General features: G+C 41.5%; 1 protein-coding gene across 6 annotated transcripts in view; it reads left to right on the forward strand.

Annotated features, from left to right (window-relative positions):
• Nucleotides 1-24,831, forward strand: part of CD86 (CD86 molecule) — a 61,902-nt gene extending 37,071 nt beyond the window's left edge. For 4 of the 6 annotated variants that reach the window (XM_022566801.3, XM_022566754.3, XM_022566859.2 and 1 more), the window contains exons 3-7: nucleotides 6,945-7,280; nucleotides 8,858-9,166; nucleotides 12,124-12,276; nucleotides 19,870-19,915; nucleotides 22,388-24,831. In XM_022566801.3, coding sequence (XP_022422509.1) covers nucleotides 6,945-7,280; nucleotides 8,858-9,166; nucleotides 12,124-12,276; nucleotides 19,870-19,915; nucleotides 22,388-22,484 — 941 coding nt within the window. In that variant the 3' untranslated portion in view covers nucleotides 22,485-24,831. The remainder of the gene's footprint in view (nucleotides 1-6,944; nucleotides 7,281-8,857; nucleotides 9,167-12,123; nucleotides 12,277-19,869; nucleotides 19,916-22,387) is intronic. The other 2 variants (XM_022566904.2, XM_089909989.1) reach the window with 2 other exon arrangements.
• The last annotated feature ends 255 nt before the right edge of the window (nucleotides 24,832-25,086 follow it).

A 25,086-nucleotide genomic window follows, 5' to 3' on the forward strand; every position in this document is an offset into this window, starting at 1 on the left:
AAAAGCAATATTGTAACAAATTCAATAAAGACTTTAAAAATGGTCTACATCAAAAAAAAAAACTTTAAAAATATATAAAATTAAAAAATACATAAAAATCACTCCTCTGGTCCTTACTACAGTGTAACAGACAAGAGAGTAAAATTAGTTATATATAGTTGTGACCACAATATATAGGCAAATCCCTGAATATGTTCTATTCAATATTGTTTCATACACACTTTCTCATGTTTCTAAATTCTTTTCATTTTTATAATTTTTGAAATTGTATTAGTCCAGTGGGTTGAAATGCTGTAATTTGCTTTATTTGAATGTGTGTGTATTTTACTCATTCAGAAGTTATTGCCCCATTGTCTTCTTTGGTTTATGGTTGCTACGGAGCTTTCATTGTAACTGTCATTGTTTTATAGGTATTCTTTCTTCATTTTTTTAAAGAATGAAAAGATTCAATTCAATTCTTCTTCTTTGTAAATTTGAAAAAATATTTTATGCTTTTTGTTTATCAGCTTCACCACAACATATCTAGGTGTGGATTTATTCTCATTTATCTTACTCAGTACTTAGAACACACTTTTGATCTGAGGACTTGTGTCTTTTTCCATTTTGAATAGTCACAATCTTTATCTCTTTAAATATTGTTTCTCTACCATTCCTCGCATTCTCTTCTTCTAGAAAATACTAGAGCTTCTCAGACTAACTCCCCTTGACTCTTAACTTGTTCTTCCACACTTTTATTTCTTTCTCCCTCTGTGCAGCACACCAGTCAAGGATCAGGTGGATCAGCACAGACATGGGGGTTCTTCTCACTGTTGAGGGAGCCCCAGACAAAAGGCTCCAGCAGTTTTATGGACCCTGGGGAGAGGTGGAAGGGAAGGATGAGGGGAAAGGGCTAAGAGTAGAAATACTGAGTCTGCTGGGGAAAAGTAATTCTCCATGGGGAAAGTGTCTCCAAGGTCCTCCTTCCCTCCTACCATAAGGCAGCCTGAGCAGAAGCATCTGAAGAAGACCTCTGCCCAAGGCCCCAACAAAGAAACTGAGGAACGAAAGTGCCTGGGCTACAAATATAAATATGTGAAAGAGCGTGACTGGGCAGTGACGGGGCCGAGTCCTTGACTGCAACTCCCTTCAGAGACTGCAATGCCTTCTTGGCTGTGCAACAAGAGTGAAGGGGGGAGGCCTTGAGGTAGAATGTACCTGGCATTTTGGAGGAATGGCAAGGAAGCCAGTATGGCTGGGGCAGAGTAAGTGAAGGGAAGAGGTCTGAAAGGTACCAGGGGCCAGATTACATAAGACTTTGTAGGTCATGGGAAGGACTGGGGGTATAGTTCTCAGCGTGATGGGAAAGGATTTGGATATAATTTTCAGAGTGGTGGGAAGTCATCAGAGACTTTTGAACAGGAGGGTTATACCATCTGAGACATATTTTAAAGGATCAATTGGGCTTAAGGAATTAGATTTGTGGGCAAGGGTGGAAGTAGGGAGATCAGTTAGGAGGCAATTGCAACTATCTAATCAAGAGGTAATGGAGTCTTGGCCTAGGGTAGTATCTGCAGATACAGTGAGAAATATTCCAATTCATAATATATCCCAGTGAGGTGGGAGAATTGATGGAGTGGTGGTAGAAGAAAGAATGAAATGAAAAGATAAGAGGTGGTGGTCACAAGGTGAGATGCTTGATATTGAGAGTTTTTATGGGGTGCAGTGGTAACAATAGGGTCTGGGGTCTGGTCCAGGGAAGAAATGGCTGGGGTAGAGTGGGCGACAAGATACTGGAGGAAAAGAGGACAAGAAAGTGAGAGGCTAGGCACTGTGCGCAAGAGGCTGAAATTGCCTAGGCAAGGGAAGTGATGGAGAAGCCAGGTGCCTAGGAGGAGATGGATACTGGGAGCAGTGGGTAGTGTAATCTGATGGCTTGGACTTACCAGGAGCTGAATTTTTTGACATGTAATGATGTGTTTTACATTTTACATTATATGATGCTTCATATATTTTAATAAATCATATTTCATATAACATATAGTATAGTTCTATATTTTATAGAATATACAGACATTATATATCTATAATATATAAATATACATAATTGTATATACATTATATTTATATCTATAGTGGGATCCATGGTGAGCATGAGATCAAAGCAAAGCTAGTCTTAACAGAAATACCATATCAGCCATGAAAACTCCTGAAGAACCATCCCTGCCCTAGTCACCATTTAAGGAGTGATGAGAGAAAACTGACCAGGATGTCAGAGGTTGGAAAAGAACAGAGTTTCAGAAGGAGAGATGGCCAACAGTGTGGCGTTCAACAGCGTGGTCAGAGGTGATGAGGTCTGAAAAGAGTTCTGCGTTTGGCAGTGGGGGGAAGCCACTGACAACATCTGCCAGGGAAGTTTCAGCAGAGAGGTGGGGACAGAGGCTGGGGGTGGAGGCAGCAATCTCCACTTACTCTTTCAGAGAGTTGACTAGAGTCTGTCATACAGAGTGAGGTAAGTCAGAAAGAGAAACACAAATACCGTATGCTAACACATATATATGGAATCCAAAAAAAAAAGGTCATGAAGAACCTAGGGGCAGGATGGGAATAAAGACACAGACCTACTAGAGAATGGACTTGAGGACACGGGGAGGGGGAAGGGTAAACTGGGACAAAGTGAGAGAGTGGCATGGACATATATACACTACCAAATGTAAAACAGATAGCTAGTGGGAAGCAGCCACATAGCACAGGGAGATCAGCTCAGAACAGGGAGATCAGCTCAGAACTGGGAGATCAGCTCTGTGCTTTGTGACAACCTAGAGGGGTGGGATAGGGAGGATGGGAGGAAGACGCAAGAGGGAAGAGATATGGGGATGGATGTATATGTATAGCTGATTCACTTTGTTATACAGCAGAAACTAATACACCATTGTAAAGCAATTATACTCCAATAAACATGTTAAAAAAATAGGAGAAAGAGAAACTAAAATCAGTAGCAGAGGGTACTGCTGAAGTAAGTGCTGTGAGGAAGGGAGAGGGTGGTGAGCAGGGCAAGCAGCTCAGAGGCCAAGTTAAGTGGAACTAGAGACTACCAATTTGTAATGTCACCAGCCTGATCAACTGCATAATTTCCTCCAGGAGTGCTCAAACATTCAGTCATAAGGAACAGATATGTAGATCAAAAGTAGATTGCTCTTGGGATGAAATCTGCACAAAGGGGCAAGTTTATTGAAGTTGCTTGCAAGAGAATGATTGAAAAAATATTCTATCACTGTGCAAACAATATGACCGCCATCGGCCACATGTGGCTATTTAAATTTAAATTAGTTAAAATTAAATAAGATGAAAATTCAGTTTCTCAGTCATACTAGCTACCTATTAAGAGAGTGCTTTTGGAAAGCACTGCATTATAGGGTCTAGACTGGACAGAGCTGAGGTCTTAATAAAGTTGAAGAACAGATGTAGGTAGAATCAAGAGCAAATCTTGGTGGAAAATATCTTGTGGACAGAGATTGGTACATTGAGGTTTAAGATTCTAGGGGCAGAGGTGTTCTTGGTGATAAGGTTTAAGATTATGTCATGGGAAAGGGGCTGCTGAAATAGCCTGTGGATGAAGATCTTTGAAGTGGGAAAGATCAAAGAACTTTGAGGCAAGGGTGTTGGTAAACTCATCCAGGCCAAAGTCACCCAATTTGATAGGAATAACTGATTGGAAAGAAAGACCTTGCATCTAATGCCAAAAATCTTCAGTGAGCAAGGAAGTAGTGACAAATAATTAGTAGCTAACAGCAGTGAGGGAGGAGAACACCTCAAAAGGGGAAGAGTGCTGCTCAAGGTCCCTCTGATGTGTGATAAAACAAGCAGCGGCTGGAGGCATGTGACGTTCTTTGGGTTGGGCCAGATTTCAGTGAAAGCACAACCCTGGGGGAAACATTTGATGAAGAGGTTGAAGACATAGAGGAGTTTATTACAATGGAATGAGGCTTCCATAGGGCCTAGTAAAGCTCTGGAGGAAGTTTAGTAAAAGAAGGGAAATTCATGAGTACAGATAAGCATAGTAATATGAGGAAGATATGACCCTAGAATACATAAGACATGCATGCGGGGTAGTAGCTGGGGAAGACTGAAGTCCCAGGTGGGGTCAGAGAACTCACAAAGTTAGAAGACTGTAGTTTTTGTCTGACAGCCAAACAGCTTCTTGCTGATGATGTCCTCAAGTATCCTTTGAAAGAAAGGTCTTCAGCTAATTAGGGAGGTGTCTACATGGATTCTTGAGCGCCTAGCTCCTAACATCATCATAGCAACCAGTTTTAACTAGACCCAGACCATTTCTATGACTCAAGTGCTAGGAAAGAGAGAGAATCTCAATGCTTACCCTCCAGGGGAGCCCAGCAAGTCCCGTAGCTGGGTGGCCTAAGGTTTAGGGTCATAACAGGGGAGGCCTGAAGCCACTTAGAAAAAACAGACTTTGAGCTAAGTTTTCCCATATCATCAGAGAGGCAATTAGCATACATAGCTCTAAGTGACGTCATGGAAGCCAGTGGCTGGCGAGGAACTATGGAGTAAGTTGTGAAATACTTTCAGTTCCACTCAGAATGGACTTCAGAGTGATTTCCACCCCAGGGTGAAGAGAGAGGGTTTGGGGAAGGATGGATGGAAACGAATTTTTCTTGTTCCGTCATCTCTCTGTCCCACTCTGGAGGCAGAGATAGAAATACTCTATTGCAGCTTCTCAAACTGGAGGTCTGTTAAAAATGCAGATTCTGACTCAGAAGGTCTGGAGTGGGGCCAGGGATTCTGCATCCCCTTGGGGATGCCGATGCCTTTAGAGCACAGACCACACTTTCGGTTGGCAGGTGAGAGGGGAGCAGTTCCATGGGTGGAAGAAAAATTCCATATAATCTTTGGGAGAGGGAGCCTGGGTCTTGGACCCCTCTGTGAGTGGAGAGAGTGGGTGGGCAGGAGAAGAGGCTCTGTGAGGCTCTGTAGAGAAGCAACCCTAAGTCAGGAAGACAGAAGAAGCCAAAGGCAAAGTCATTTCCAGGCCAGAGGCACTGCTGAATAATAACATAATGGTGACTGTTAACTGGCAGAATTTTCAACTATGTGTTTGGTTTCCCCACCAGGTCATCTGCTCTATATCATATGGCAAGTTAGTGATAAAACCAGCGTGAGTTTCCCCAGAGATAGCTGCTAGAAGCTTTTACAGTAGGTGACACCCTTACATTATCATTCAGAGTTTAGCAGAGGAGTAGCAGCACCCCAGGAGTGCCTGATAAGTAGTTACTGAACACAGTAAGACTTCTTTAGGTCCCCCTTTCACTGTTCCAGGTACCCAGGTAGATTTTCCCGCCTCCCTCCAATATGGGAATGCACCTTGTACAGACTGTACTTTCTGCTTTCAAGAGCTTCACAGGCTTCTAGTGAGTGTAATGCAATAGGCAGTGATTCAAACTTGTGCTGACTCTCACTGATGCCTAGAGTCCCTTCCCATAGAGTCCAAGACCACCCCAGGCACCCACCCCCTTGATTATGGTTCTCACTGGGCCACTCTGCACACAGTTCAATTTCACCAAGTGCATGTCACTGTTATTTCTCTTCTACTCCCTCTTAGAAGAGAACCCTATTGATCAGATCAATTTAATTTCTCCTGCCACCCCTCAAAGAACGCCTCAGATAACTCCTCTCATCTCCCTCACCAACCTGCTTCTCCTTTCCTCCTTAATGTCAACATCCCTTTACTGAAGTCTGGAATGATGAAGCGTTACTTAGAACCCATCCTAACTCCCTCCCCAAGGTGGCGTCTAACTTCATATTAACTAAGAAACAGCATTTCTCCCCTAACCCTGCACTTCTCACTCACCACTACTTAATTTCTTGGCCGGGTCTCAAGTAATTCTGTGATCCAGAATAGGTCCTACAGAAACCCTATAAGCAATCACATTTAAGGAGTGAGGAGACCCAAATCCCTCCACAAATCCCAATATGCCCTCAGGAATGAAAGCATTTCTCTGAACTCTCCCAGCACATTCTCCAGGGGTTGAAAACATTTCCAAAAGCAATGCATCCTGGGCAGAGCAAGTCTGTGGTACCTGGGGATTCCCCAGTACTCCAAAAGTACATCCTCACCTTCCCATTTATGATTCATTTCCAGCATTTCATTCATGTACCTTACATGGCCTTCGACCACCACAATCCCAAAACAACCATCAAATCTGCCCAGTTCTCTTTCTGATCTCCGAAAGAGCTTAGAGAGGTCACAGAATAGAGGCCTTGGTTGACCATTTGTGTCATTTCCAAACTGTTTTTACCCTTGGGAGAGCTGGCCATGGGAGCAGCAGTCATGAGGGAAAGTCTATAAAGGGAACTATTTGAATTTCAAAGATATTAGTCACTGTGATCCCCAGCTACCGAGGCATAATGAAAGGAGGGATATCGGAACTCTTTTCACCACAGCAGGCCAAGGAATAAGGGGATAGGGAGGGGAGAAGGGAGCTTTTGGTCATGGTGAAGAAGTAATGGAGCCTGTAACAGCTACAGTGAAGAGAATCAATATTCAGATTATAGGGAAGTAACCAATGGGTGAATGAGTTGTCTAATTTTCTGATTTTCACTATTCTGGGATTTAAATTCGCAGAACCATAGTACTGGAAAGAACCTTAGAACATTTAGTCCACCCCTTCATTAAACAGATAAGGAAACTGAACCTCATAGGAGTTGCAGTTTGCACAAGGCCACCCAGTTAGTTATCAGTAGAGTGAGGACAAAAGCCCCTTCCTTTCTGCACATGCCAATGTGTATGCACAGTTCCAGAGTTTAATATCTACTTCTTCAAGATCATTACTGATAAGATAGCATCTGGGTATTGTATAAAGAGAAATGGAGTTTCTGTTTTTTTTTTTTTTCTTTCTTTCTTTCTTCCCTTTTGTGTCTCTTTCCCCACTTTCCACCTTTCCTTCTTTTAGGTGCTGCTTCCTTGGAAAGTCAGGCATTTTTCAATGAGACTGGAGACCTGCCATGCCACTTTTCAAACTCTCGAAACCTAAGCCTGGATGAGCTGGTGATATTTTGGCAGGACCAGAATAAGTTGGTTCTCTATGAGCTGTACAGAGGCCAAGAGAATCCTCACAATGTCCATCCCAAGTATATAGGCCGCACGAGCTTTGACCAGGACAGTTGGACACTGCGACTCCACAACGTTCAGATCAAGGACAAGGGATCGTATCAATGTTTCATCCATTATAAAGGACCCCAAGGACTGGCTCCCATCCACCAGATGAGCTCTGACCTGTCAGTGCTGGGTATGTAGCCAATGGCGCGTTCAGATACGGGGACTTCTCAGATGAGACTGCAATAGGAGGGGGAGAGGGCCGCCTCCAGAGAGGCAGAGGACAGCCAATTCTGGGAAGCCCGTTTGAAGGGAGTGCGGGGCTTGGGAGGAGGGAACTAAAAGTCCTTCGTACTTTTTATAGTTTACTTCTGAATGATCTCTAAGAATCTGCTTTGGGGACCAGATAGAGCTAACTAAACCAAGGTAATGTGGCTAAGTGAAAACCATGGGTGATTTGGCCCTTAAGTTTATATGAACCATATAGGTCTCAAATCTCTTTTACATTCATTTTCTCCTTTAGTCCAAGAGTTCTCACCCACTAAATCTTTGCCTGGAGCTCCTACCAAGGGTGACAGCTGGCTGATTTGGGATTTCCCTTCAGCCTCCTAGAGGTTGCTTATGACTTGTTTGCGGCCCAACCATAAGCCCAGTAGACAGGAGGGAAATAACCCAAGGCACACAACCCAAAAGCTGACAAAACAGCTCCCTTGCTTTTCCAGGCCTTGAAAAACCTAAATGTCACTACAGACTTTTTAAAATTAAAATACAGTAAAATTATTTTTATTTTGGTGTACAGTTCTATTAATATGAACTTATGTATAGGTTTATATAACCAGCAATATAAACAGGATACAAATCATTTTCAGCACCCTAAAAAAATTTCCCCATGCTATGCCCTTATAGTCATACCCTCTCTATACCCATAACCCCTGTTTTGCAACTTATGGTCTTATCTTTGTGTGAATATCACATAAATGAAGTCATACAGTATGTAACCTTTTACCACCAGCTTCTTTTATTTAACGTAATGCCTTTGAGAGTCATCCAAGTTGTTGCACGTATCAAAAATCTGTTCCTTCTTATTACTAAGTAGCATTTTGTTTATCCACTCAACCCATGGAAAGACATTGGGTTGTTTTCAGTTTGTGGCTATTATGAATAGATTTGCTGTAAAAAATCATGTACAAATTTTTTGTGTAAACGTAAGTTTTCATTTCTCTAGAGTAGATACCCAGGTGTGGGATTACTAGGTCCAGATTAATTATCGTTAATGAGGTCTAAAGTAGGTAACACCATGGCAATCTACCTTCCACCGGCCACATCACGTACAAGCAGAGCGCTTAAGGAGTAGGTGGATATAGCAAAACTTGTAACAATACCATGCGAATCACTGAAGTTTTAGAAACAATATACTAAATTATAAATTAGTATGTAGAACCTGCACAGTACCTACTGACTACAGAAGAAGAGCAAGGGATTTGGCTGGCAGAAGGAGCTAGCCCTCCTGTTGCTCAGAGAGCACCTCCTTGATTGGGGTCAGCGGGAAGTAAGCATGGTGGCCCCAACTCCATTCCTGAAAAATAAATGTGGGATCATTATGTGGCTCTCACCGTGGGCTGAGGCCCACAATTTAGACACCCTGGGGCCTGCCAGGTGTGCCCCCAGTGAGTTCCCAGGATACCTAGTTATTTGTTGTTCCCTTCTAGATACATCTAAATTTAAACTGATTTCTTTTTTTGTTTGTTTGTATCTCTATTCTGCTTTCAGCTAACTTCAGTCAACCAGAAATAAATCTAATTCCTAATCAAACAGAAAATTCTAACATCATAAATTTGACCTGCTCATCTACACAAGGTTACCCAGAACCTCAGAGGATGTATATATTGCTAAAAACTAAGAATTCTACTACTGAGTATGACACTGTCATGAAGAAATCTCAAAATAATATCACAGAACTGTACAACATTTCTATCAGCATGTCTTTTTCCATCCCTCCTGAAACAAACGTGAGCATCTTCTGTGTCTTGCAACTTGAGCCAACGAAGACACTGCTTTTCTCGCCACCTTGCAATATAGGTAAGCCTGACAGTTTCTTTTATCAGGTATTATACACAGGTGGGTAAGGCAGATCATCCAGTGTCCCCTGCTTGCCAGGAAACCTCCAACTGGGCCATTTTCATACTGTTAGGAAAGACCCAGACAGAGGGCTCTTGTTTCATCTGAGTGCTACAAGGTCCAAGAGGCTATGAACCTATGCCGCTCTTGAGGAAGCACGTTCTTAGCCTTGACACTGGCCCAGTCTTTTGGGCTACCTTTAGAGAGAAGATTCTGAAGCTTAGGTTAGAAGATGCAGGATTTCTCCAGGCTAAAATTCTTCCACTCATTAAAACACACACACACACACACACACACACACACACACATTCATATATACATACAGCACTTGTTATGAGTACAAAACCATTCTAAACGTTGGTTTCAGGGGAGAAAACCAAAAGGTATAAGACACGCTCTCTGCCCTTCTAATAGAATCAGAACTCCACGATGGACACACATGGTAAATTGGATTGTAAAAGGATTGAATTAGAATCTAAATTATATCCCATGGAAATATACAACTAAATTTAAAAACAAGAGTGACTGATAATATGATTTATAAGCATTCAGAGATAGGCAAGTTCCTTGAGGGTCAGTGAAGGCTTCCTAAAGGACATGGGACCTTATATTACCATAACAGAAATAACTGGGCTTAATAAGTGTGGTAAAGAGATGGCAGGTACTCAAACTCGTGGTAGCTTCTGAAAAATTCTGAAACAGCATTCAGGCTTGGGAGGTGAGAGGGCCACAATCTATCAGCAGTACCTGCCATGGGCACAGGCAGTGGTGGCCATCGCACACATGTGTCAAGGAAATATGCAGAAGCAGAAATGCTTGTGGCATGTTGACAGTGTAGTATGGGGGCCAATCCCACTGGGAAAGGGTTGAAACTAAGCCGTGTACACTAATAGGAGCCTGCCATTTTAAATTCCTGGCTTTGCCCTAGAATACATCCATATTTGAGACCCCACTTTTGAGGAGCAGTAATTGCAGGAGTCTCTCCTGCAATAAAGGCACTCTGTACCCACACTGCCTTCAACACTGCTTATTCTGATCCTGACCCCTCCCCCCACCCATCTGCCTTCTGTTTGCCTTGGCCCCTCCTCCAACTCTGGCCCCTTGGTTTGCCCCCTCCTAAGGCATCCATCCAGCTCCTTGCTCCATCCTCTGGCTTTAATGCCTCCCCTCTCCTGGTGTTTCATTGTTCAAACATAACTTGGCCTCTTGATGCATTCTTACGGACAGCCCCTGGGGCCAGTCCCCACCAGCCAGCTTAGCTGTACCAGTGGGCCAGTCCCCTGTGCAGGTGCTGATTTCCTTCTGATCAGACACCTCTGACTCTTGACAGTTCAGTAACTGGTGAGGTCACCCTGTCTGTCCTGGTTGCTTCCACTGTAGCCTCTCTTGGCCTGATAGAAGCCTCTCCCATGCTGTCCTGAAATTTAGCACCTTCTTGGCACTGCCAACATCACCACACATGACACACCCTGGGGCTTTCTGCCATGACTCCCACAGGAACAGAGCCTCGCCACCACTAGAGCCTCATCGTGGCTCACCTTTCTGCCGTTTCTCAACTGCTGCCAAAACCTTCCTAGCTGCCGCCATGTTCAGAAATGTTTCAGCTCTAGCTGCCTCAGGAAAATGGGGCTTGCCTCTCTGTGTCCCTATTCTATGGCTAGATAAGATATAGGTTAGGCCCTGTGTCAAGGAATCTTTTGGGGTATCAAAAGGTAGCAGCCTCCATGTTAACAAGTATTACCCTCCTTTACTGGGATGCCAAACAGGTTCAAGTGAGATTAAACTGGGATAGACTCAAAAAGTGTTGAATGTGGCCTGCAGTACCAACAATTCCTTTTCTTAAGGTCCCAGAAACAGGGCATGGGTCCACAAAATGCCCCTAAGCTAATGGGAGGTCAGCTGGTCCTATTCTCCTGTAATTTGAGATTAACTACCAGACCTCTTCCCATAAATGTCTATAACATGGGCCACTCAGTCCTAATTTTTCCACCCAAAGCCTGTTTTTTAACTTCCTGTAAGTTTAGGAGTCCTTGTGCAAGGAAGTAAGTCCTGACTTCCCAGGAGCTGATTCTGACCCTGATCCTCAGGGCATGAAGACATATCAAAAGTTTTCCAGTAGGAGAGAGAGGCTGAACGCCATGCTTGAGGAAGTCCACCTAGACATCAGGGGAAAGAACAAACAAAGCTGGAGATGGGTGCCTATAAAGAGGCTGCTATGTTTGTCCGGGTGAGAGGTGTCTGGAGCCTGATTTAGAGATGATAAGTGGATGGAGGAATTACTATAACAGAAACGTCAAAACTTGGGGCCCAGGGCTTCCCTGGTGGCGCAGCGGTTGAGAGTCCGCCTGCCGATGCAGGGGACACGGGTTCGTGCCCCGGTCCAGGAAGATCCCACATGCCACGGAGCAGCTAGGCCTGTGAGCCATGGCCGCTGAACCTGCGCGTCCGGAGCCTGTGCTCCGCAACGGGAGAGGCCACAACAGTGAGAGGCCCGCGTACCGCAAAAAAAAAACAAAAAAAAAAACTTGGGGCCTGACCACATTAGGGGGCTGAGGAAGCCGGATGCTGCCCAGATGACTGTACCTTCAGAGCCTCAGTACAGGTACATTACCCAGATTCCAGAACCAAGGGCCAAGGTGACCCTCTTCTGGATCATGGTCATTGTCATCTCAGTCTCTGGGAAGGGAAGGCAAGGCAGCTCAGTCCAGGCACTTGGTCAGAGTCACTGGCTTGGTTCTCAGTCAGCTGCCGAGGCCCTGAGACTAGGATTTTCTATGGCCCAAATCATGTGGATTTCAGGCTGCTCTGGCAGTAGAGCCCTGAGGAGATTCTGGCATGTAAATAAAGAGAAGAGCAGCAATTATAAAGCTGTTATAATCAACCTTCCTGGCTGATTGAAAACTTGGGTTCATTTTTAGATGCAAAGCCACCTGTGCCAAGCCCCCCTGTCCCAGACCACATCCTCTGGATTGCAGCTCTACTTGTAACATTGGTCGTTGTGTGTGGGATGGTGTTCTTTCTAACACTAAAGAAAAGGAAGAAGCAGCAGGCTGGCCCCTCTAAAGAATGTGGTGAGTCAGTGCTTGTCCTCTGCAGATTGCCACTTTGCAGCTAATTTCCCAATCAGCGGCCTTCTGGAGCTCGTTGGCTGAGCCCAGGCTGGCAAAAAGTCAGCAGGTGTTTGGAGGAAAAGGTTCCCTCAGGGTTTCAAGCCCATACATATGGGACTCAGCAGCTGATAAGGTTGCCTGGATTTCCAGGAAAGGCAACACTTCTAACCTAAGGTTTACAAATGTACTTCTGGTTTCCAAACAAAGCTGATGGTTCCTTGCCTTACCTACTTTATTTCATGAGGTTACTGTGAGAATTCAATGAAGTAAAATGGTGAAAACACTTCTAAATGTTCACAATTATGGACCTGATGATGTTCAAGCAGAAATGTTTGGTGGGAGAAGGGGAGGATTAGGTGACCATAAGATTTGCCTCTAAAAGTCTCAGTTTACTGAGAAGTAAGTTAGATGAACTATTCCCCACTGACTTTAAAAAATAATATTAACTCATATGGATTACCAAGTAGTACATATCCATTACCAAATATACTGAAAATAAAAATCACCTATAGTTCTACTAGTAAGAAAAAATGATTATGCCGACATTTTAGTGTATAACTTCCAGATTTTTCTATGTATTAACCTGTTATTTTTCCATAAGTGGATAGTATTATGAGGACTGTTTTTCACAATTTGAATAATATAACATGTACTGTTTTCTAACTTTTTTATACTAAATGTTGGAAGAATATTTTCAGTGTCACTAAGTATTATTCTACAGCATCATTTAAAATGGCTGCAAGATACTCCGTTATGTGGATACACCTTAATTTATTTAAGCAAGTCCATATTGTGGGACAGTTGGGTTGTTCCCGTCGTTTTGCTATTTTAAACAGCACTGCATTGAGCTGCCTCCCCGATGACTTCTGTTGTAAAAATGCCCTGTGTTTAATAGGGGACAAAGTGGTCCCTCACTTTATAAGAATCCCATGCCTGTTTGTGGTTTGGGCTGGTTTGGATGAAGTTGTAAGATAAGCTTGGACTTTATCTCAGTAATTACCTCCAGTAAAAGTTTGGTTGGTGCTAATAATTAAGGTAAAACCTTCTTACTCGCTTATGGTAAAAAGCACAAGATGAGTAAGGCTTCTGGTCAGCATCTTAAGATTTCAGGGTACTGATTTTAAGATCCATCTAGAAAATAGATGGATGACATTAGCAGTCATTCATTTCATCCAGCTGTATTCCAAAAACAAGAAATTTAGGAGTGCTAATCCAGTTTCAATATATTAACACAAAGCATATGGCAGAGCCGTTCAAACTGCCAAAGTACAGGGTATACTGAGAGATTTCTATGATACAAAAGTGTAAAATTCACAGTGCAGGGTCAGATGTACAGATATATCATGCTTGTCCAGGCTTTGACTTTTCAAAGTGACCGTTTTGAACTTCTCTTTCTGTCAATCTCATTGCCATTTAGAATTAGCTAAATGTGCAGAAGCAACCTTCTGCTTGGAAATAAGCTGTCTCCTAAATTTGGTTTTGCATTGGAATGATTAGCTTACAAACGAAACAAAGAAAAGGGATGGAGAAAAGCCAAGTAAAATGTTTCTTCCCCTAAAAAGCAATCAGAAAAATTCAGGAGACTAGATAAAGGGAGTTAAAGAGGATGTGTCTGTATACATGAGAGAGTTGTAAGGGTGTCTGTTGCATCTGAGATGGTCAAATTGAGCTATGAGTATTAAAAGGCAGAAGACCACAAGAGAGCACAGTACATATACGACCCCCTCAAGAATGTGATAAAGAATATTGGTAGATAAAAGTTGTTTGGTCTGGGGCTTCCCTGGTGGTGCAGTGGTTGAGAGTCCGCCTGCCGATGCAGGGGACACGGGTTCGTGCCCCGGTCCGGGAAGATCCCACATGCCGCAGAGCGGCTGGGCCTGTGAGCCATGGCCACTGAGCCTGCGCGTCCGGAGCCTGTGCTCCGCAACGGGAGAGGCCACAACAGTGAGAGGCCCGTGTACCGCAAAAAAAAAAAAAAAAAAAAAAGTTGTTTGGTCAGATAGTCACATGTGCCAGTAAGTTTGGTCAAAGAGAAGAGCCTTGATATTACTGGAGGAGGGAGATGTACCAAGTAACCATGCCACATAGATATGAGATGTTTGTAAAACTGGGTTTTGTAACTTTAGCAATGTCTCTGCACTTGTTTGTGGATACCCCTGGCATTGGCTGTACGATAGGCAGAATAATGCCACCAACAAGATATCCACCTCATATACCCCAGAATCTGTAACATGTCATCCTACATGGCAAAAGGGACTTTTCATACGTGATTAAATACTGAGTTTAAAATGATGGGTTTATCCTGGATTATCCAAGTAGACCCAATCTAATCACGTGAGTCACAGAATCTTTCCCACCTGGATTAGAAAGAGGAAATGGAAGGAGGAGAGATCCAAAGCTTGAGACAGGCTCAATGCACCACTGCTGACCTTGAAGATGGAGGAAGGGGCCGTAAGCCAAGAAATGTGGGTGGCCTCTAGAAACTGGAAATAGCCCCCAGCTGAAAGCCAGCAAGGAAATGGGGATCTCAGTCCACAAGGAACTAAATTCTGCCAGTAGACAAACATGGAAACAGTCATGACCCATCCACAGAGACACAAGCTTACTGATGAGTAGAAATTTTTCCAACAGTGCAGCTTCCTCTTAATCCAATATTAATCCTTTTCTCAGAGGAGACAGCCCTCCAACTAACTAACCTGGTGTCAAAAGTCCTTTCCAGTGATTGTTCAGTAGTTACAGTTTTTCTATTCCTCAACTGTACATATTTACCCTGTTTAGGCTGTTAAATGAATAAAAGGGAAATGCCATGGTTGTTCTAGCTGGTTTCTAATCTCTCTTCTCTTTTTTTGTTTTGTCAAATAGGGCAGTTAAAGCATGAGAAATTGTAACCTTCAATTACTGTCTTTTCCCAATCAGAAGTTACCCTCTCAGCTTACCCATTGGGGAGAAAGACTAAAATAGCTCCTCCTGAAGTTTTACTTCCTCATTTGGTTCTTGTCTGACTAAAATCTGTATTGTAATAGTGCCTAGCAACCTACAATTTTTACAACTTGCCTCTCTCCTCCAAATTTGGAAGAGTCTCAGCACTTTCAGGAATGATTTCTTAAAGGGCAAATGTCTTTTCCAAAATAAATTATTTTTAACCACCATTTAAACAGAAAGTTTCACAGGGCTTAAAAACTGAAACCAGGTGATATCATCATATCTACTCTTCAAAATGCTAAATTTGTAATCAAATCCAAAAGTTTAGAAGCTGTCTTTTTATTGTCTGCTTTCATTTTTAAAAAGAAGCTTTTTAAAAAAAAAAACAGTGGTGATTTTGTCACGAGTACGAAAGGATAATATTATTTGCGTTGGTGTACAGACATCCTGAAATACAGTATTCACTATAAGCACCATTATTTTTAAGAGGAACTTTGACAAAAATAGAACGTAATTAGACTTACAAAGCATCTGGAAGATCAGTCAAATATACAATGGAATATTACTCAGCCATAAAAAGAAACGAAATTGAGCTATTTGTAATGAGGTGGATGGACCCAGAGTCTGTCATACAGAGTGAAGTAGGTCAGAAAGAGAAAAACAAATACCGTCTGCTAACACATATATGTGGAATCTAAAAAGAAATGGTTCTGATGAACCTAGTGGCAGGGCAGGAATATGTACGCAGACATAGAGAATGGACTTGAGGACACGGCGGTGGGGTGGGGGAAGCTGGGGCGAAGTGAGAGTAGCATGGACATATATACACTACCAAATGTAAAATAGACAGCTAGTGGGAAGCTGCTGCATAGCACAGGGAGATCAGCTCGGTGCTTTACAATGACCAAGAGGGGTGGGATAGGGAGGGTGGGGGGGAGGCTCAAGAGGGAGGCGATATGGGGATATATATATGCATATGGCTGATTCACTCTGTTGTACAACAGAAACGAATACAGCATTGTAAAGTGATTTTACTCCAATAAAGATGTATTTTAAAAAAGAAAGAAATATCTGAAATAACTCAGAATGCTCAGCCAGGGGGATAAAAAAAGCCTTGGGGAGGACACAAGTGCTGCCTTTAAATATCTAAAAACTGCCATAGGGTGCAAAGATCATACTTAACTGAGGCTCTAAAGGGTATCTCGATGAAGGTTATAAGAAGGTAGAAGGAAATAAGAGACTTTTCTAACAGTTAAAACTCTTTTAAAATTATATAGAAGACACAGATTTTTCCTTCCTCCCATTAAGGATTAACTGCTACAGGAATTGCCCTCCTGCCGTAAACAACTAGAATCAGACAAAATATATGCAACAACTGTTTTCAGATATTGGACAACAGGCTACAGAAAACTATAGTCCCTGAGAGAAGGGAAAAGATAAGGTGAGCCCTATGATTGTCCACAACTTACTGCCTGGAGTCAGTTTCTAGGCTGCTCTGAAGGCAGGGGGAGCCCTAATACCAAAACTAGAAAAAGACATTACAAGAAAAGAAAACTACACATATCCCTTGTGAACATAGATGCCAAAATGCTCAACAAAATTAGCAACTGAAATCTAGCAATGTATTAAAAGTATTATACATCATGATTAAGTGGGGTTTATTCCAGGAATATAAGGTAAGTTTAACATCCAAATACCAAGCAATAAAACTCACCTATTGAAAGACTGAAAAGAGAAATCATGTGGATACAGAATACATGTCAATGGATACAGAAAAAGCATTTGGCAAAATTAATGCCCATTCATAATTTTTAAAAAGAAAGATAAACTCTCATAAAAGTAGGAATACAAAAGAATTTCCTCAACTTGGCAAATAACAGCTACTAAAATCCTTTAGTTAGCATCATAGTTAATGATAAAAGACTGATTGCTTTCACCTAAGATCAGGAATAAGGCAAGGATGTCACTCTCACTGCTTCTGTTCAACCTTGTACTGGAGGTCCTAGCCAGTGCCACAACTCTAGAAAAAGAAATAAAAGGCATACATATTGGAAAGAAAGAAGTAAAACTGCCTTATTTTGCAGATGACACGATCATGTTTGTAGAAAAGCCTAAGGAATCCATTAAAAGCTATTACAACTGATTTAGTGTAGCAAAGTAGCAGGATACAAGGTCAATACACAAAATCTATTGTTTTTCTACATACTAACAACAAACAATTGTACACTGAATTTTTTAATACCATTTACAGTAGCAACAAGTAATATTAAAGGCTTTGGAATTAATTTTTAAAAACAAGTACAAGACCTGTATGTATACTGAAAACTAAAAAACATTACTACTGACACAAGTTAAAGTAGACCTAAATAAATGGAGCGTTATGCTGTGTCCATGGTTTAGAAGACTAGCTATTAAGATACCAGTTCTCCCAAACTGATCTTTGGTTTCAATGCACTATCAATCAAAATCCTGGCAGGCTCCTTAGTGGACATTAAAAAGTTTATTCTAAAAGTTATGTGGAAATGCAAAGGATCTACAATTGCCAAAACAATTCTGAAACATAACAACAAAGATGGAGGACTTATACTACCTAATTTCAAGATTTATTATATAGCTATAGTAGTCAAGGTGTGACACTGGTGAAAGGACAGACATATCGACCAGTGGAACAAAATGGAGAGTCAAAAAATATGATTTTGTCAACTGATTTTGACAAAAGTGCCAAGTTAATTCCATGCAGAAAGGATAGTCTTTTCAACAAATGGTATTGGGTCAGTTAGATATCCACATGGGAAAGTATGAACCTAGACACCCAAAAAAATAACTTGAAGTGGATCATAAACCTAAAATAAGAGCTAAAATTAAAAAACTTTTGAAAGAAAACATAGAAGAAAAGTTTTGTGAGCTTAGGTTAGGCAAATCTCAGATAGGACATGGTAAGCATAAACTGTATTATAAAAAGATAAGATTGATAAACTGAACTTCATCAAAATTAAAAATGTTTGCCCTTTGACTTTAAGAAAATGAAAAGTCAAGACACAGACTGGGACAAAATGCTTGCAAAATATAAATATAATAAAGGACTTATAACCAGAATACATACTTATATAATACTACTCAGTAATGAGAAGACAATCCATATAACAAAAGGCAGAAAGTAAAAGGCTTGAATAGATACTTCACATAAAAATATACACAAATGGCCCATAAGCACAGTTACACAGTCGTAACACCATTAGTCATTGGGGAAATACAAATTCAAACCATAATGAGATACCACCCCATACCCACTAACATGGCTAAAATTAAAAGGACTGATAAATATCAGATGTTGGAGAGGATGTGAAGCAACTGAAATTCTTATGCTCTACTATACAACTCAGCAATCCTTGATATTTACCCATGAGAAATAAAGACATATGTCTTCACAGACACACACACACAAATGTCCATAGCAGCTTTCTTCATAATACTGAAAATCTGGCATCCTGAATTTTTGCAGTTGGTGAATGGATAAACAAATGGTGCTATATACATACAATGAAATACTGCTGAGCTATAGAAAGGAATGGACTACTGGTAACATGAAACAACATGAATGAATTTCAAAAGCATTGTGCTACATGAAAGACACTAGGCACGAAAAGACTACACATTACATGAAATCCTAGAAAAAGCAAAACCACTGTGGCATTAAGCAGATCAGTGGTTACAGGGGATGGGGTGGGGGGAAGAAATTGATTGAAAAGGGGCTGGAGGGAACTCTTTGGGCTTATATAAATGTTCCATATCTTGGTTGTGGTGGTAGTTACATGACTGCATACATTTGTTAAACTCATCAAAATCTGTATGGAAAATGATTGGATTTTACTGTGTATTTTACCTCCATAAAACTGATTATTTTTAAACACACACACACATGCACACACAAAGAGAACTGCCAAAGATAGGAAGTGTTCAAAACCATCAGGGGTGTTGTTGAAAGGATTGCTGCGGTCCCTAAATTCCTCCATGGACCCTGGGTTAACAACCCCTGCTATAAGGTGCAGAGCGGGACAACAGCACGGTCATAACAGTCAACATAGAGGAATTTTCACCCAAAGTTGCATCAGTAGTAAGTCCATGCCAGTAGGAACTCGGGCTTTGGGAGGTCTAGCCCACTAGAAATTTCCCACTTGAACCTCTCCATGCAACCTTGTGTATTATTTGGTAGCACCAGCTGGCTAACCCATTTAGTCACCAACATCTGCAAGATTTCCTTTTCCTCCTCCTTCTAAACCTTACTTTCAGAAAAGGATTGGAAACGTTTATCCCCATCACTAAATGATTGCTAAAACTAAATGTATTATACCTCCCAGTAGTATTTTTAGTTTAGTAAAGAATAGAGCTGTAAGTAAAACCTATTCCCAACATTAGAACTTAAGGCACAATAAACAAAAGAAGGCATTTAATTTTTGGATGAAAGCAGCTCCTTCTCAGTCCCCATGAAATTTCATCAAGGAACCATCTATTCCACATATATGGCAACAATGATTTCTCTCTGAGTCCTAGGACTTAGGAGCCTCTTCAAACTTTCCCTCTTTTAGTATTTATGGGCAATACATTTTCTGAAGTTGTTTTTGTCTCTTTCAGAAACCATCAAAGTGGAGGGGACAGAGAGTGAACAGACTGAGAAAAGGTGAGTCCTGACCCTACAACATTGTTGAAAGAGATACAATCCCCAGAGAGTCTATAATTTAACTAGGCTTGGTCTGAGGCATGCTGGGACCTCAGCATACATGAACTAATGGAGAGGAAAAGGAAAGTGAGACTAGTTAGGACTTGGAGGAAAATGCCCTAGCTATAAATGGATGGCAGTGTGCCCTATGTACAATGCCCAAGGGTCATGGCAAGTTCAGTTGTGGTCAAGTAAAAAATTAATACCAAAAGGGTCTGATGTGGTGAGCATGGGCTGCATCTCATTCAACATGGTAACTGCAGTACCTGGCATAGTGCCTGGGTGTCCTATATGTGTGGAATGAATAAATAAATAAGTGAGGAGTGATAATATGTACCCTCTAGCCTCAGTGTCTTTGCATCTGCTGTGCCCTGTGCTTGGAATGTTCTTTGCCACTTCTTCACCTCATTCTTCAGATCCTGACTCAAGTTGCACTTTCTTAAAAACCCTTCCCAAACTAGATTGTGTCAGCCTGTTATAGTATCATGTGGATTCCTGTGTTTTTTCTTCATAACACCAGGTTATACTTATATAGTGGTGTAATTATATTATTAAACTCTATAAACTTAACTAAATCAAACTTTATAGAGGGCAGGGAACATATCATCGAAGCTCATCATTGTGCTGCCAGAACCTAGCACAGTGCCTGGCATATAGTAGGTGCTCAATAAATTTTTTAAACTGTAAAATTGCAGCAGCAGATATGTTTGGATCTATAGAAAGTAGCCTTTTAATAATATTAACAGTTTTCAGTAGTTGTAATTTTCATGGTGAATACTGGTTGAAAGATGATAGGACTTACAGAATTTACACTCTAATGGTTTGATAAGTATATAACATGTTGAAAAGGAGTTTTGTGGAAAAGTAAACATTATTCTGGGCTTTAGTTTCTCTTACGTTTGCTTTCAGCTGAGCAATAATTTAAGTTGTTTGTTTGATTTGTACTTATTTTTCATTTATTTGGCTTTCTTTCTAGATCCTTTACCTAATCAAATTCAAATAAGAACAGCACTTAAGTAACCCTAAATATGGCATAGGGAGAAGTGTGTATACCCTTTTCTTTATATTTTCCTTTGTTCACGTACGAGGGCTGTGGAAGGCAAAATTTGGTGAGGTGCTTTTTCTCTTTAAGAGTTCAAGTTTTCAGATTGTTTTAAAAAATTCAATTTATTTAAACTAAAAAAAAATTTACCCATTTCTCCCACCTCCATACCCCCCCACCTCTGGCAACCATCAATCTGTTCTCTGTATCTATAAACTGATTTTTTAAGTTATTATTATTCATTTATTTTTAGATTCCACATATAAGTGAAATAATATAGTATTTTTCTTTCTCTGTCTGACTTATTTCACTTAGCATAATACCCTCGAGGTCCATCCATGTTGTCACAAATGGCAAGATTTCATTCTTTTTTATGGTCTACTGTATGTGTGTGTATGTGTGTGTGTATCACAATTTCTTTATCCATTCATGCATCAGTGAACACTCAGGTTGTTTCCATAGCTTGGCTATAAAAATAAATATTTGTTGAAAGAATGAATGTATGCATGAAGGAATACACAAAGATTCCTGGTGATCCATCCTTTCACAGCATGATGCAATCAGATTGTCTGTACCTCCACCCACCCTGAGAAACTGGACTCTCAAGAATATCAAGGCTCTGGTCACACAGTCATGGGGTCAAAGCAACCCTAAGTCAAAAACCTGGTCACAGGTCTTCCCTGGTGGCGCAGTGGTTAAGAATCCGCCTGCCAATGCAGGGAACACGGGTTTGAGCCCTGGTCCGGGAAGATCCCACATGCCGCAGAGCAACTAAGCCCGTGTGCCACAACTACTGAGTCTGCGCTCTAGAGCCCGCGAGCCACAACTACTGAAACCTGCACGCCTAGAGCCCGTGCTCTGCAACGAGAAGCCACCGCAATGAGAAGCCCGCGCATCTCAACGAAGAGTAGCCCCTGCGCACCGCAGCTAGAGAAAGCCTGCACGCAGCAACGAAGACCCAATGCAGCCAAAAATAAATAAATTTAAAAAAACCTGGTCACAGAGACACAAGTCATGATCCCAGGGTGCACAGCTCCCAGTGTGCCTAGCACTTACCTGGATACACCAGCCGCTGTGAGTCTCGGAATCCAGGATGGTGAGCCCAGGTGCTGAGATCTTGCCTGCCCTGTCAGACTTAGTTCGGAAGTGGTCCGGAAGAGCTGCGGAGGGAAGGCAGCAGGGAATCAGCATAGGGCAGGGGCAGGCCCAGACAAAAATCAAAGGTAGTAATTTAGGAAGTGTGGACGGTACATCTCCACCTCTCTTCAGTAGTTTATTTCTCCTCATTAATATTGCAATGTCCCCTTATATTCTGCCCTATCATTGAAATCTAGAAAGAGAAAGTGGCTCTACTGTGAAATCTCACTGAATTCTTTTCTCTGTTTTTCCAGAGTAGAACTCCAAGAACCTGAAAGATCTGATGAAGCCCAGTGTGCTATTAACATTTCAGAGACAGCCTCAGGCGACAAAAGTGCTACACATTTTTAATTAAAGAGTAAATGCCATATGACTATCCGGTTTTTATATGCTTTTCTTTTCAAGTTTTGACTGACCTTTTTCTTGTCTCTCTAAGCCTTCCCAGAAGGCAAGAAAATATTACTATTAATAATAGAGGGGGCTTCACGATTCCCTCTAAGTGAAATAGCCTCCCTACAATGCCAGCTCTGCTCTCTATGCCAGGAGCAGATTTTTACTGTTCCTTTTCATTTCAGAGCACACTTGTGGGTCAAGCCCACCTAACTGGTTCCTGGCTCAGGAATCATGTGTAAGACTAACACCTCCTGTTTCAGATTCGGTCTCTTTTCTTAATGTTATAAATTGTGTTTTATGTAAAACTCCCAGTTCCTGGAATTGTGGCTTTTATCTACTCTGAATCTCAGGTAGTGCCTCATTCCATCTTGTATACCTGTGACTGAACAACTACCTTTTCAGTCCGGGTGGGAGTTATGTATTTTATGGCCTTATAGTGTTAATATTAATATTTTGAAGTATAAAGAAATATGTACTATAATAATGTAATTACTGAGAAAAGTCCACCCTCTGCTAAGGAGTTCCTGTCCCTCTGTGAGGGTCAGTAAGGAAAGTGGTGGCCCAGTGTGCTGACAACAGTGAGCAGACCAACTCAAAATCTGGGAAATTAGAGACAGAGAAGGAACCAGTCCTGTAGCCATTACCATCTGGGCTGTTGCTAATGTTAAGGAGGATCCACCTGCCCAAGAAGCTACTGCCGAGCCTTAGCAAAGAGTGCTGGATAAAGCAGGAGAGTGCTGTGCATCATAAACCCTGCTTCTCTTCTCAGAGAAAATGACTGAGACGATGGCCTGGGGCAACTGTTCAAGAGCGGAGAGAGAGATTGCAATACTCAAAACAGGAAAGAAAATGAAAGATCTTGACCAACAGAAATACACATGAATGTTCAGTCTGTCCAGTCCTTCCACAAGCCATAGGAAGAGCAACAGATGGACAGTCTGTCCAAATGGACTTAAGGCCGACTGCAGTTTCCTTGGAGGTTGGGGAGGGGTTTTGATGATAGCCAGGTTGTTGTGATGTTTCATCTGGCTGGAAGCAGAGCTGGCGGGGGAGAGCTATCATCTTAATAATGGGGTGAATGGAAGGAGGCTTAGGGCTCTTTCAGTGAATGGCTGAGAGAGAAGGAGCTGGGGCAGAATTAAAAGGACCAGAATACAAATTGCCCAGAGGTTGACTTAGCCTGCAGATGTCCTAAGGAGGTGATGGTTGGCCCGGAGCAGGGCTAGCAAACTTGTGTCTGAGGACTGTCTATGCGTCATTCTCAATGACAGGAAACCTGGGCGCAAGAGAGGAATATATTAGCCCTGTAGAAATGAGTTAGGAGACTCTGGCTCTAAGACAGCATCACTAAGGGATGGAGAAGCCTCAGTCCAAACCTACAGAGAACTTTGGGAAAGTCCCAGAAATAGTAGTTCTTCTTATTCTACATAAAGGACCCTAAAGGGTTATAGACGGCTATGCTAGCCATGCTTGTACTTGTAATAGTACCATTTGTGTGCTCTGCCCTGCCCTTGCCTTCATTAGGCTCTAAGCATCTTGCTGTTTTGTAACATGTTTTTTTATTTACTTTTTACTTTATATTGGAGTATAGTTGATTAACAATGTTGGGATAGTGTCAGGTGTATAGCAAAGTGATTCAGTTATACATATACATGTATCTATTCTTATACAGAGCAGTTCTCAATAAATTTCTATTAAAATGATGTAAAAGTCTAAATTTTCTTCTTCTATTTTAACAGTACTTATAGTCTGATATTACTCCCTCTATCCTCCTAATGTATGTCCTTCCTCTTAACAGCTCTAAGGTAGCCTCATTCTCCAGTCACCTAGCTAAAAGCCTCTGACTCACCTAAACCCTCTCCTCTTCCCTTTCCTCTGTGTCTCACATGATTCTATGTTTATCTAGTTACTGAGACATATGTCAGGTAAGGGATGTTGTTTCTCCGGATAACTAGGAAATCTGAAGTTAAGGAAGGGATTCTTGCTTTGCAGTTTGTAATGTTTTATTCCATGTAATGTGTGCTTGCATGTACGTTAAACAAAAGCTTAGTATAAAAATTTATTCATTGAAAGTACTTTGATTATAAAATAAATGCATGTAATTGTATATTTGAAAGTTGCTAAGAGTGTACATCTTAAAAGTTCTCATCACAAGAAGAAAAATTCGTAACTATGTGTAGTGATGGATGTTAACTTATTGTGGTGATCATTTCATACTATACACTATATCAAATCATTATGTTGTACACCTAAAAGTAATACAATGTTATATGTCAACTATATCTCAATTAAAAATAAATAAATACATGGCATGTGAGAAGAGTCATTATGGAAATTATGGAAATTACGGGAAAAAGAAAACTGTCCAGGCTCTGTGAGGGCAGGAATGTGTCTAATTTCTTCACCAGTGGATCCCAGGCACCTAAGGTAGTACTTCAAAACTATTTGTTTAAAAGGGACTTCCCTGGTGGCACAGTGGTTAAGAATCCGCCTGCCAATGCAGGGGACATGGGTTCGATCCCTGGTCCGGGAAGATCCCACATGCTGTGGAGCAACTAAG

This window comes from Delphinapterus leucas, chromosome 4 (assembly GCF_059928025.1).
Source record: "Delphinapterus leucas isolate spDelLeu-1000000601 "Yukka" chromosome 4, BTC_Dleu_Yukka2, whole genome shotgun sequence".
In the NCBI taxonomy this organism is placed as follows: domain Eukaryota; kingdom Metazoa; phylum Chordata; class Mammalia; order Artiodactyla; family Monodontidae; genus Delphinapterus; species Delphinapterus leucas.